The following is a 13,915-nucleotide window of genomic DNA, read 5'->3' as shown; positions in this document are numbered from 1 at the left end:
CTCTTGCTTTGGAAATGCGAAGAGAATTGAATTTATCCCCCATGCCCCATTGCTAGTAGTAGTAGTGTTCTCAGCATTTATTCGCCTTTTCTACCTCTCCCTCTCTCTTTTACTCAGCAACACCTATCTAATGCCAAACTCACTACTATATCCTGTTAAACTCAGTTCAGTTGAGTAACATTAACATTGATTGAAGAAACTGTTACATGCAGATTTTTTTCAGAACTGTGTTGTCCTTGGTTAGTTTAAAAAACCAAAACAAAAGCCACCCAAATCCCTGTCCACCCAGAGAAATTCAAAGCATACTGAGCAGTCTTCCTGAGTCCCCATCTCTCTCCATCTTCCAGTCAGTATAAAGGACTTCACCATCCTGCAATGCCATAAAGTGAAATACTGGTCACAATTTATTTATTTTTTTAGCTGAGCTTTGATCTCTTTTGAAGCATACAAAAGTGTTTGCAAAATCAAAACAATTTCCTGCATGATGCCTTGTTTTTACGATGGGCCGCAAACTGAGAGAATGCAGAAGAAATGTTGGGATGGTTTAAGAGGCGCTTTGAAAAAAACAAAACACTTTATGGTGTGGTTATTACTTTTCCTTTAAGTTCAGGCCCTGCATTCTCCAGTTGTCTCTTATCTCCCCCACTGTAAACAACAATTGTACACCCAAATGTCCAACTTACCTCAGTCCCAACAAAAAAGCTGCTGGTGACATTTTCTAGCAGCTTCAGAGGTTTCATGGACGTGGCCTGTATCTCGCTATATGGCAACTTTTCCACAAGTGCCTCCTGTTTGACTTGGGGCTGTGTTTTGTCTTTGGAAGAATGTGGATAAAATCACTATGCAAATCGTATAAACAAAAACTCTCGAAACTTTCCACATTCCTACTCACTCATTGCTATCGTTTTACCTGTTTTGCAATAAAAACAACAACTACTAAGCACAGCAATCGTTCCCATTAATTAATGCCTTTCATCTACCATCTACCACCTGCTCAGGTGGGCAGAAGGTGAAAGCCTCGTGGCAAGCTGTGGGAAATCCACATTCCAGAATTGTCATTGTCCTGCAGTTTATTCAGTTAGAGCAGGCACGTCCAACAGGTAGATTGTGATCTACCGGTAGATCACTGGACGTCTGCGGTAGATCACTGGCTCCCCCAAAGCAGCTCAACAAGTTTGTCTCCCCTAAGAAAAGCTCAACATTTTTGCCCTGAACCCCTAAAAATCTGGGCTTTCGCCCTTCCCAAAAATACCTCAGCAAATTTGACCTGAACCCCCCAAAACAGGGGGTAGATCACTGCCAGTTTTAACTCTGTGAGTAGTTCGCAGTCTCTTGGGAGTTGGCCACCCCTGAGTTAGAGGAGTTCTCAATAGAGAATTGTTATCTAACACCCTCAATGGGTATGTTTCTCCGTGTTTTATGAGAGAAATTGCTGTCAATTTCACCAGGTTATGTTACGGCAAATAGACATGTCCCGAGGGAAGCATGTATGGCATTTAATGAATGTGCTCTCTCGAACACTTAGGGAACAAGGACACCCCCCCATAAAATATTTGAGGGAATCAGCCTCCCCCTGTTGATGAGCATTGCCATTAAAATGTTGTGTGTGTGACATGTCTTGTGATCGATTATGTGGGGTGGGGTGTACCTGGGCCCCCAATTTTATATTCAAGTTTGCACCCCTAGCTCCCTCCCTCTCTCCACAAAAAGTAGATTTAATAAGCACCCACATTACAGGTATAGTGTAGGGTCCAGAGGTTTTGCAAGCAGAAAGCTTAGCTTCCTGTGCCCCCTCCCAAACCTCTCCCCAGAGGGTTCGGGGCAACCCTGAATGGTGTAGAAACCAGGTGGAGGGAGATGTGCTGGCATCAGTCCATATTTATATATAATGCATGTATATATAATGTAAATATATATATATATATACCTTGAATTTTGGTATGGTAATGCTCTTCTCTGAAGCTAAGTTTTATAGGGCTGTACTCTGCACCTGTATCTGTCTTGGGCAGGTTCACCTGTTTTAAGATACAAAGAGTGTTGGACCGTATACTCCACAAAGAAACTTGAGTTAAAAGTTACATCACTTTCAGGTGTGACCAGACAGAAAGGCAGCTTACACATTCAGTGGTACTGAGATAAGAGATCAGATGCGATAGTTGTGCCACGCGAGCCCTCACTAACCTGGTGACTGCCGGGCGATTTGGACTACAATCCCATCAGTCCCTGTGGGACTTGCTGTCCAAATCATTTTTCCATTCATAAGTTCAGTTCCTTTCCATTTCCACATCAGATTGCATTTTCTTTTAAAAAAGGAAAGTCCTTATGTGTACTCATCAGCATTTTACTATGAATTTCTCCCCATGAACACGTTTTCCTATGTCATTTTGCCTAATATACACCATTTTCCATGCAGGTTTCCCTCCAGAATAATGCATTTGTGCCTGCTATTTTCACGAATGCACACTTTACCCTAGGGATGCAATTTTTTTGGGTACACATTCCCCGGCTGGAGAATTGCACTGCGAAATTCAGAGCTGTGCGAATTTCGAAGAATGGCTGCGTTTCAGTTTGCATTTTCTTTTGGAACGTGTGGATTGGGTAGGGCTTGTTTTTAAATAAATCATGTTTATCCACCTGCTGCAGAGTGGGACAATTTGAACATGCAATTTTAAATAATTCTTTCCCGAAACATAAGATTGCTCAGAGAGAAACCTCAGTGCCTTGAGGAGATTGAAAGGTACGGTGGAGAAATTAACAATAAAACTATATGCTGTAGCCACATCATCCCTATCAATACACCTTGGCGGCTTTCCTAAATTCACAGCCCCATACCTTAATGAGAGGCCTCCAGCAGAGATCCAGGTGTTTGAAGGTAGTAGGCACATCAGGGGGAGCCAAAATCAGCTTATCCTCCTTTTTCTTCTCACTTGAAGGCTGGAGAGTAGGCCTGTGGGCTCGAAGATCCCAAAAATATATTGTGCTGTGGAGGAATAGACAATGATATAAAAGTTAGGTTGCAGATCCAGCCTGCCTCATCTGCTTTCAGTGAGATAGCAGTTGTTTAGGAACAGCCGAATACATCCGGTAAACATGTCACAGAAAAAGGAGCCCCTTGGGGTGTCAAAAGGATTACAATAAGCTACAAACGGAGAGCATCCGGCAGGGTAAAAGGTGAGTCACTACTGGGGTGCCAACCAGAAACAGGTCAAGTTGGGAGGTGGTGGTGAAGTAAAATGAGAGCCAGTGTGGTGTAGTGGTTAAGAGCGGTGGACTCGTAATCTGGTGAACCAGGTTCGATTCCCCGCTCCTCCACATGCAGCTGCTGGGTGACCTTGGGCTAGTCACACTTCTCTGAAGTCTCTCAGCCCCACTCACCTCACAGAGTGTTTGTTGTGGGAGAGGAAGGGAAAGGAGAATGTTAGCCGCTTTGAGACTCCTCCGGGTAGTGATAAAGCAGGATATCAAATCCAAAATGAGCAGAAGAAAACCCTAAATCCACTGATTAATGTACAATAAAAGGGGAGGATTCTTACTCTCACCCAGCCCTGAGCAACTTGTGATTCATCCTCCAAGCCAAACGCAGCCCATTTTAGCTATCTGATAATCCTCTTTTTGCAGTTTTCAGGTAGGTAGCATGAAAAAATATCTTTCAAGCATCTTGATGGGTTTTCCATATGTGACAGGCTGGCTGTGGTTAGCTTGGGTGCACGTCACAAATTCTAACCTTGAACGCATGGGGGGCAAGGTAATGCAAGTCAGTCTCTGAAGCCTCTCCTATTTAGAGGACTATTCCGCATGCCAGTGTGAAAGAGAGAGGCTTTCCTGCTCTTAGTCTTCCTTTGCCAACACACTAAATCTAACATCTAGACACTCCACGGCATGTGCAAACTCAATGGTAATGGAGCTGCTGAAGAATACTCTTATGTGAAAATGCTCGTGCTAAAGTAAGTTTTTTTAAAAAAGTTATGCAAGATTCCATAAAGCGAAACCTTGCAGGTAACATTTTTCAACAGCTTAATTGGTAGTATGGGACATCAGGATTCTCTTCGCTCGTCTATTGGTATTCTGTAGTTATTACACAAAAGGAGTAGTTGTTACACCAAACAATGGAAAGAAATAGAGGGAATTGAAGAAAGAGTGAAGACAGTACCTTATCAACCTGGTTCAGAAGTCACAATCTGTTTGAAGACACTGCCAAACCACACTTTCCTGGTTATGGTATCACAGGAAAGTGTGATTTAGGAAATCGGGATATCTTTGCCAAAGCAAGCCCCAGGAGAGCAGGAGCAAAGAGGATGGGCAAGGAGGGAGCCTGCAGGCACACAACTCATTCCTGGACCAATAAACCATGGTTTAAAAGTCGGAGATTGTGACAGCTTAACTGGGCCTTGCGTAATAAACCTTGAAGAAGAAGAAATACTTACCAGTCTGGTGAGCAGGTGACAAGCTGTACACAAACTCCAGCTCTGTTTTCAAACATAGTGCCCATTCTGTTGACCTTAGAAATAGCAAGTAAAACAATGTTTATTAGAAACAAAAATACAAAATGCAGTAGCTATACAAGTACTTTGGAGCAGGCATGCTCAACAGCAGGGATGGGGAAACTGTGGCCCTCCAGCTGTTAAGAACATAATTGCGGCTCTGCGATGGGAATAGGGATCTCCTAACAACTCCAAGCACTCTTAACAAACTACAGTTCGCAGGATTATCTGGGGGAGGCCGTGAAGGTTTAAACTGGCATGATGCTGCTGTCAATGTATAGAGCAGATGGGGCCTAATTCAAATCTTGCCTCTTTCATAAACATACTAGGCCGCCTAAGACAAACCACTGCCATACCCCCTCGACTGCAGCATGACAATCATTTGGCCTACCTTACAAAGCTGTTGAAAGGGTTGTTGAAATAATGTATGTAAAAAGTGTTTGGAACACGGGAATTATCTATAGCCGCTGTCATAATGAGGACAGGCTAGAAATTCACACTCAACATCCATATCACACAGCGTTTTTCTTAAAGGGCACAAGGGAAACCACACACACAGACACACGAGTTACAAGCATATGCAGAGTTTTTTATGCAATAATTAAATTTATCTCGTTCATCAAAACAAAACAAAGTAGTATGGTGTGAAGCAGCCCTTTGAAATTACATGGGTAATTAATACTGAGCTTAAGATGCATGGGTTGCTTAGTGTAGATCACTGTGTTGGTCCCAGACAGTAATACAGATGTAACAAGGCATTATTTGTAATTTTTCTCTTTTGCATTATGAAATACTTACGATGGACTCTTACCTCAAAAAACTCTGGCAACCACTGTATATCTGTTATTACTGATTTATGGCCATATTCAATGGAAGAGACTGCACAGTATCTCACCAAGTGCGGCTCCTTCCCAACTTGTTGTTCCAGCATGAAACTTGGCTGAAATTGAACACAAATTAGTGTCCACTAATTTCCATACATGACAGAATCATAGAATGTTGAGAGTTGGAAGGGACACGTGGGTCATATGTTATCCAACTCCCTGCATATAATCTAACCCCCTGCAATGCAGGAATCTTTCCCCCAACACAGGGCTTGAACCTGCGGTCCTGAGATTAAGAGCCTCATGCTCTACCGACTGAGCTGTCATTTGCATCCACTGCATGACCCAGCTCTTTCTAGTTTTTCCATGCTTTCCTGGTGGACATTGCTTCCTGCATCCACTTGCCATTCCTGTTTACATAGTGAATAATTTTGGATACATCTGGGGGGGGGGGGCGGGACTGCCAAGAATTCATTGATACAACCTGACCTATCTAGCTAGCCCATATTCTAGGAACTGAGTGAAAAAAATTACCACATTTTTCCGTCTATAAGATGCCCCCATGTATAAAGATGCCCTCTATTTTTGGAGACTCAGATTTAAGAAAATGGGGGAAGATTGACATTATTTTTTAGGGGGAAAACTTATACATAGAAAAATAGGGTAATACTTCTATGTTGTATGAGTGTATGTTTTTCAGGGGCAACTAAAAGCCACAGTTTCCTTTTACACCTGAACTAGTCCCTTTTAGATCCCTTGAAAGGATCATTACAAATTTCGAACACTTGTTTCTTCAATAAACTATAATAAACGGTGCAATGTGTACATTCTCAGGCCTATGGTACTTTTCTCCACCTAGAAGTGTGGAGCAACTGCATGCAATAAACAAATGCAATGTGGGAACTGGGCATTCACTTTCCCTGGTGGTCACAAAAATGGAAATTGCTAATGGCTGTAGCTTTGGGGTGCCTTGCAGAAGCATCTTGCTGGGAGGAGGGAGCAGAGCAGTTACACTAGCTTCCTGGCAGGTGGGCTGCTGTTGCTTAAAGGAGAAGGGAAAGGGAAGGGAATGTGGTGGCAGGGACGTCAGTGTGACATGAGCACACCAAAACAGCCCATCTCATGCTCCTGGCGGGGCATTTGCAGCATGCTAGCTTCTCTCCCGCCACCTCCTCTCCCCTTCTGGCAAGCCACAGCGACCCACCTGCCAGAAAGCGAGCGTGGTGGATCTGCGCCACTTCCAGCCCCTTATTCCTATGTTACCCTTGTGTGCACACAAACGAGTGCTCTGGAAAGCCTGCAACTTCATCCATGCACAGAAGAAAATGTGAAGCAATTCTCAGTGGTTCCTTGAGGAATTTATGATACGGAACGCTAAAAGCAGAATCTTTACAAGTACCAACCATGTTAACTGTGGTATTCTTGCTCCCGCCTGTACCGGACTTCGCATTTCGTAACCTCTCTTCATATGCTGAAATGTCCCACAGTACAACCTGGAATGGGAGGGCAGAGAGGGGAAACGACACGTTAGAAGGCAGATTGTCCTGTTTTAATGGACACTTTAATGTGCCACGTGATGGAAGGGTAGAATAGGACTCTACAGAATATGCAGAGAGGGCCAGCTGAGCTCACGGGGAGAAATCTGTTTTGTACTAATAGAAAGGGAATCATTTTATTTTTTAAAAAAGCATTAACATGTCTCCGGTACTGAGGAGTCCCACACAGTGGCATGGGGATTCCAGGCGTACTTCAATAAACCCTGAATTATCCAAACGAGGGTGTGATGCAACATCTAGTGAGGCCTCAAAGTACTCAAGTAGGCAATGTTAGCATTCTGAGTAGGGCTTGGCCAATGCGGCGCCCCCAGGCACCCCTGGACCCACAGAGGTCTTCCCTGGCAGCCATAGGATCTTACTCCTGTGCTGAAATTAGGCTTGAAGGAAGCATTCTGCTGTCACCAAAAGAACAGGTTGCAGTGTGTGCTTGGTTGTGGCGTGTATGTGATGCCCCTGGCATTTTCTCTAGTTTGCAAATGTGACCACAGACCCCAAAAAAGGTTGGCAACCTCAGATTTTGAGGGTTAGATGAGAATGACCAGACCCTGCATGGGCCTTAGCCCTTGCTGGTCCCTCAAATATCTGCAAACCTGCCGGAGCATCTTATTCCACAATACCGATGTAGAAGAGGTATGTTGTGAATGCAAATAAGGAGCTGAAAAGTAATGGAATCCTAACCTGTCCGTTTATACAGCCTCCTGCAATGATGTTGGGATTGCTTGGGGAGAACTGAAAGCAGTAGATATCTTCAGGGCACTCCAGCATCAGCTAGAAAACATAAATATCCAGGGAGGAATAGATCAGATCTGAGGACAGTCTTATGCTGAAATTATTGGTTCTGTTCTTTAAACACCTCAGAAACACCCAAGCCCTCCTTTAAATACCTGGGGGTGAATTGGGTCTGCGAAGCTCCAAAAGAGAATTGGTGCTTTCCACAAGAGCAGTCGCCCAGAGTTGTTCACCCGCTCCTCGTAAGACAGCCGCTCTGTTACTGCCACTGCGATAATCCCTGATTGAAGACAAATGTCATTTCACCTTTTGCAAGGGTAAAACTTTGCGTCTGTTTAAAGTGGTCCATGTCCACACTCAACCACGCTGTCAGAAATTGCGGCAAGAATTGCCCAGGGGTGTTTTAGAAGAGGTACAAATCCTAAAAGCTAATCATCACCTTCACTTCTTGATGGAAGTGAATTCCACAAGTGTTACGTGAAGAAATGTTTTTCTTTTGGCTGTCTTCAGCCTTTTACTAATCAAGTTTCTGGGCCACCTAATGCGATGGTGGGGGTGGCAGTGAAGAAACAACTCTCTTGTCTACTCTGCCCACAGTCTTCTAGTCGTTACAGACACTGCTTTAAGTGGAGCACTTCTGCTCAGGGCTCTAGCCTGCCTGCAGCAGGAGTCTTAAAGTAGCATGGGTTGCCGGTGCCCGGGGCCGTGTGGAAGGTGGGTTGTGAGGGGGGGGGAAACGGATGCGAGTACACATGCACATTCAATGGCCTAACAGTGTCTGTATCACCCAAGAGTTGCAGCCTCAGGAATAAGAAAAGGAAGTCGTTCCATTGTTTGGAGAGCTCACTTCCTGGTTTGCATGGAGAAGCCATTTTCAACAGAAGCCCACACCTGTATTGAGGCAGTGCCGGGTGTTGAAATTTTGTGCCCCTAACAATTTTGGGCCTGGGGCAACCACCCTGTGGGCCCCCCATGCTACGTCACTGGTGTTAACATGCAGCTTGACTCTTAAGAGACTGCAGCAATAACATCCGTTTCACTTTCATTTCTGTTACAGCTTGCCTAGTGTGAGGTAACCCAAGTTTGCTAAAACGAGGGTAGCCAATGTGGTGCAGTCCAGATGTGTTGGATTCCAACTCCCAGCATCCCTAGCCATTGACTGCTGGCTGCATCTTATGGGAGAGTTGAGATCCAACAGGATCTGAAGGGCACCACATTGACTACCCTTGTGCTAGTACGTTACAAAATATTTCCTCATCTCATTTTCCTTTGTGCTGCTGATTTGTTCAGAGAAAGGGCCAGTGGAATGGGCACAGTGGCTAATCTTTAAACCCAAGACTTCAGAACAACCCTCACAAAGTTTCTGCCCACAAACCGAACGCTCTGCAAACCTTACCATAAATGGTTGGGTGCCAGCAGACGCAGCTCACGGTCCTGTCCTTGAGGTAATGCAAGTCTGTGAATGACTGGTACTCCTTGAGGGAAACGTCGGACTTGCCTGCAAAGCCACTTTCGTCTTCTGCAAGGGCTTTCCAGTCGTCAAAGAAGGCATTCAGGATCTCATTCTGCTGCAGTGCTATTTCAACTCTGGAACGGGGACATGTTTTTTTGTTTCGTTTTTAATAAAAAAAATCAGATACTGCATCTCAAATCGTGGTATAGCGTAGATTTGTTATTTCGGGGAAGATGCACTCTTAATTTTAAAAAATAGTGTCACTAGCACGAAAGGATTATGTGCCGTGGCTTCTTTATTTGATACTGTAGACCAGTGTTTCCCAAACTTGGGTCTCCAGCTGTTTTCGGACTGCAATTCTCATCATCCCTGACCACTGGTCTTGCTAACTAGGGATGATGGAGCTGTGGTCCAAAAAAGCTGGAGACCTACCAGTAAGTTTGAGAAACATTGCTCCAGACCTATTACACAGATCTTAGGGCACACATTTGAGAGGAAGACATATTCTACATGACACCAGGAGCTGCTCAAGATGCTGCAAATAAAAATATGTCCAAGTGCTTTATAGAGTGGTCATGTGTCCTCCTTTACAGAGGACAGTTCCCTGTTTGAAGGGCTGTCTGGTTTAAAGATTAAGAACCCTAAGGAGGGAAAGCGGAAGTCTTCAAGATCAACAGTTTTATATATAATTTCTTGGGCTGAGTATTCCTCAAGTCACCCTATCCTGATACTTTATGACTGCAAGAAATCTTGCCTACGTCTCCATACAGAACTTTCAGTGGACCTTGATACTTCACCTTAAAGCCACAGAGACAATGAAGTCTTTCAGGTCTTCCGATGACAAATACTTTTCTTTTTCTTCATCTGAAAAGTCCCTTGGAAAATACTGTGTTGTTGCATTTTTGGGGTAGGTCCTAAGGCGAGTGAAAACACACTATTCAGAAAAATTTGGGAAGAAAAAAGGAAAATCCAAAACAATGAAGGCAGAATTGACGAAACTTCACAGAGTGTTTCCTCCTTTAGCCAGAGTTGTGTATGCCACGCATTTCCCAGTGTTCCCGCATTCCTGCTCCACAGCACCATCTGTTACTGATGGGAGATGAGAAAGCACACAGGTAAGTCTGGCTAAACCAGCTGTGGGCAGCCTCTCTGACCTGTAGGCCTAACTAGGCCTACGCTTGAAGGCATATAAGACATCATTTGTGGGGCAGGCAAAGCCATGCTTGGACCTGTCAAACCTGGCTCACCGGTGGCAGCGGAGAGAAGGATTTCATGCGCCTCCTCCACAAGAGGTCCGGAGGGTGGCAACACAAGAACAGGCCTTTTCTGCGGTGGCTCCCCATTTGTGGAATGCTCTCCCCAGGGAGGCTCGCCTGGTGCCCTCATTACATAACTAGGCCTTTGGCTGATTAACATTCTATGGCCTTTTGAATGTGTTGGGGGGCGGTATTGGTTTGCTTTTGTTTCGTTATGTGTTTTGTGTCCGCATTTTGTAGTTTTATGTTGTGATCTTTGGGTGAAGAGTGGTATACAAATTTAATAAATAATGAATAATAGTAGTAAAAAATATGAGGAGTGGAGAAGAACTTTTTTTTTTTTTTGCATTAGACCCATCTAATATTGTGCCTAGTCCCATCCTCACAAAAGAAAATGTAGTCGTTTGTTAGGAAGTGATGTTTGAAGTACATAATCTCAGGTAATAGTCAGAAGACATATCCCTGGGAATGATCTGAAGTTGCATAATATTGCAACCACACCATACCTTTAAAGTGCTATTATACCACATTAACAGTAATGGATTCCACCCCCCCAATCCCCCCCCCAAAAGAAATCCTGGGAAATATAGTTTGTTAAAGCTGCTGAGAGTTGTTAGGAAAACCTTCACAGAGCTACAGTCCCTACCACCTTCAACAAACTACAGTTCCCATGATTCATGGGGGGGGTGGGGAGGAGCCATGACTATTAAAGTGCTATGCTAGTGCTATAACAGCATGTTGTGGTTAGCAATCCTTGTTAAAGCTAAGCAGGTATAAGTCTGGTCAGTAACTGGATGGGCGGCCAAGTAGGAAGCCCGTGTATGTTGCCTTGAACCGCATCAGGCAAGAAAGGCATGATGTAATAAAAATAAATAATCTGAAATGGCGCACTCTGCTTCATACTGCTCTGCTTGAAAGTAAATTTTAAAAAGTGAAAGGTGCCTGATTCTAGGTTTCCCTCCATTCAGATGACAGAAAATTTCCTGGCCCGAAATTAATGGGGGCATTGTTTCTTTTTTAAAATTATTTAAAATGGTTTTTTAATATATAAAAAAGGGTCTTATACTTACCATTTTGTTTGAGTTCCTGTTTCTTCTACTATCGGGACAACCTGAGTGCCAACATTTTTCTCAAGCTGCCGAATGGTAAAGTTCTTATCGAAATAACTCGTACATTCCACGTAGCCATGTTTAGGGTCAGCCGAAGCGTTTCTGTTGTGAAATTTAACCCGAGCCCCAAATTCTCTCTGCCGCCGAGAAATCTTATATTTAACCTGAAATTTCAGCCAAAATATTTCTCAATGGAAACTCTTGTTTTTATACGTTTGTGCATTGTCTTGAGGGTATGGCACACAGCCATAAAATAGAGAATAACAGATCTTTAAGATCTCTTACAGGACCTGCGTTTGATCTGATTTTACGACCATTTTTCAACATGCTCATCATTCCCCCATGGGAAGAAACAACTGAACTCTTGGGACGGGCTTGTTATGAGACCAGTTTGTTGGTGGAGTAGTCTCAAGTATTCTCACCAAACCTTCTCATCCACATCCAGAGGTCCTCTTCTGTGGAGTATTTCACAGGTTACCACCTCATTTTCTCTGCTTAAAATCCACACTTTGGCCAAGGCTAGCAAAGATTCTGTAAGAGTTAGGTTTTTGTTTTTCTAGATGCTTTTTAAATCCACTCCCTACTCAGGCTTTGAAATCTGAAAGATTTCTAGTCAAAATTGGGCAATCCAGGATCCTACAGTTTATTGCTTTTAAAAATATAGTATATTTAAGACTGTTGTTTAAAGTAGACAGTCGTACCTTGGCTCTCAAATGTCTTGGCTCCCGAACAATCGAAACCCGGAAGTGTTCCAGTTTTCGAACGTTCTTTTGGAAGCTGAACGTCCAACGGGGCTTTCGCAGCTTCCGATTGGCTGCAGGAGCTTCCTGCAGTCAATCAGAAGCCGCGCTTTGGTTTCCAAACGTTTTGGAAGTCAAGCAGACTGCCAGAACGGATTCCATTCGACTTCCAAGGTATGACTGTATAAGACACTGTTAGGAAGACTGACCTTTGTCGTTCTTTCCTTAACCGATTCTTCTTCAATTTCCTTTTCACTTCCAAGCGAGACCCAAGGTTTCCATACAGGAGGCTTGTACACATATTCTTCTGGGGTGCCCTCTTTGACCTCCCCTTCCTCTTCCTCTGGCTCGGGAGGCTATCAGGAAAAATATTTGCAAAGGTATCAATACAAAGTGTATCAATACGATACAAATAAAGATAAATGCAGTTTTTGTTTTTTTTTAAAAAAATGCCTTACATGTAAAATGCTTTCCTTGGCCTCTTCAGTCGCAATAAGATAAAATATTTGCCCATATTTTAATTCCCTGTCAAAGACTACCAGAAGTTCTTCCCCAGGATATTCCTGTGTGAATACAAACAGTTGAAAAGTTTTAAGCAGTTTTAAATGATTTCTACATCCAACTATAACTAACAGTTGAAGGAGCTGGATAGGTTTAAGCTAGGGAAAAGGAGACCAAGGAGATATGATAGCTATCTTCAAATATCTCAAGGGCTGTCACATGGCAGAGGGAACAAGCTGGTTTTCTCCTGCTCTGCGGGGTTAGGACTCGAACCAATGGATTCAAGTTACAAGAAAGGAGATTCCGACGAAACATCAGGAAAAACTTTCTGAGAGTAAGAGGTATTCAACAGTGGAACGGCCCAGTACATTCTCCAAACGATAATCTCTCCTGTCAAAACTAGGCATGCTTTAATGGATATTAAATGGTTGAATCCTTACAAGACTTGAATTTTTATTTTAATTTTATTATTACGGTCACTGACCAGTTCCAGCTCACTTACAATATCAGGAAAATCATAAAACACAACAGGAATACATTGAATTGCAATTGGGTATAACAGAGACAATTCAGATATAGCAGCAGTTTAAAATATATATTAAATCTTGATCACTAAAATTGTCATTTAAAACCTTAATCATTTTGGTACAGTGGAACGGCCTCCCTCATGAGGTTGTGGACTCTCCTTCCTTGGAGGTTTTTCAGCAGAGGTTGGATTGCCATGTGTCATAGATGCTTTAGTTTAGATTCCTGCATTGCAAGGGGTTGGACTGGATGACCCTTGGGGTCCCATCCAATTCTACGATTCTATGACATCACTTTAATACTGATGGATTGGAAGGTTCTCTGCTTACGTTTTTGGTCTAGCACTAACTGCTTCAGAGGAGCAGGGTCCCTTAAGCTTCTTCCTCAATGTATCCTCCTTCTTCCCATTACGTTCTAGAATGCCCTCTGCCTGCCAATGCAACTGATTTCTTTCTAGATCACAACTGCTCATCCCGCACCATATACTAGGGGTCATTTCTGGGGCCCATAGGTACATTTACAAACCAGAGAAACTGTTGTGGGCAACACATACACCACAATCCGTGTTAATGTTGGGCACTCCTTTTGTGAACCTCATGCCTCCATCACAGCCACTTCTAAGCTTGTGCTCAAAAGGACTTTGTTTGCCAGGAGGAGTAACAAATCTTAAGTGAAATGAAGTTAGGCGATCAGTTTACCGAATTCCAGCACAACCCCCGGTATACAACATGCCCCGACAGG

At 43.5% G+C, this 13,915-nt stretch overlaps 1 protein-coding gene across 8 annotated transcripts in view; it reads right to left on the bottom strand.

Moving 5' to 3' along the window:
- The window catches only part of DNAI3 (dynein axonemal intermediate chain 3), a 65,662-nt gene that overhangs the window by 5,953 nt on the left and 45,794 nt on the right, over positions 1-13,915 (bottom strand). For all 8 annotated transcript variants that reach the window (XR_013987213.1, XR_013987214.1, XM_081008563.1 and 5 more), the window contains exons 5-18: positions 12,607-12,711; positions 12,358-12,504; positions 11,370-11,572; positions 9,841-9,957; positions 8,987-9,177; positions 7,746-7,870; positions 7,540-7,629; positions 6,709-6,798; positions 5,293-5,421; positions 4,425-4,498; positions 2,833-2,980; positions 1,928-2,015; positions 684-814; positions 307-370 (exon numbers count right to left, since the gene is read on the bottom strand). Coding sequence is in view for 6 of the 8 variants with exons in the window: in XM_081008563.1 (XP_080864689.1) it covers positions 307-370; positions 684-814; positions 1,928-2,015; positions 2,833-2,980; positions 4,425-4,498; positions 5,293-5,421; positions 6,709-6,798; positions 7,540-7,629; positions 7,746-7,870; positions 8,987-9,177; positions 9,841-9,957; positions 11,370-11,572; positions 12,358-12,504; positions 12,607-12,711 (1,702 nt within the window). In the remaining 2 variants the exon portion in view is untranslated. The remainder of the gene's footprint in view (positions 1-306; positions 371-683; positions 815-1,927; positions 2,016-2,832; positions 2,981-4,424; positions 4,499-5,292; positions 5,422-6,708; positions 6,799-7,539; positions 7,630-7,745; positions 7,871-8,986; positions 9,178-9,840; positions 9,958-11,369; positions 11,573-12,357; positions 12,505-12,606; positions 12,712-13,915) is intronic.

Source organism: Podarcis pityusensis (assembly GCF_964106645.2).
Source record: "Podarcis pityusensis genome assembly, chromosome: 6".
Classification (NCBI taxonomy): Eukaryota; Metazoa; Chordata; class Lepidosauria; order Squamata; family Lacertidae; genus Podarcis; species Podarcis pityusensis.
Note: the sequence above shows the minus strand (reverse complement) of the source record. Positions and strands in the feature narration are given on the sequence as shown.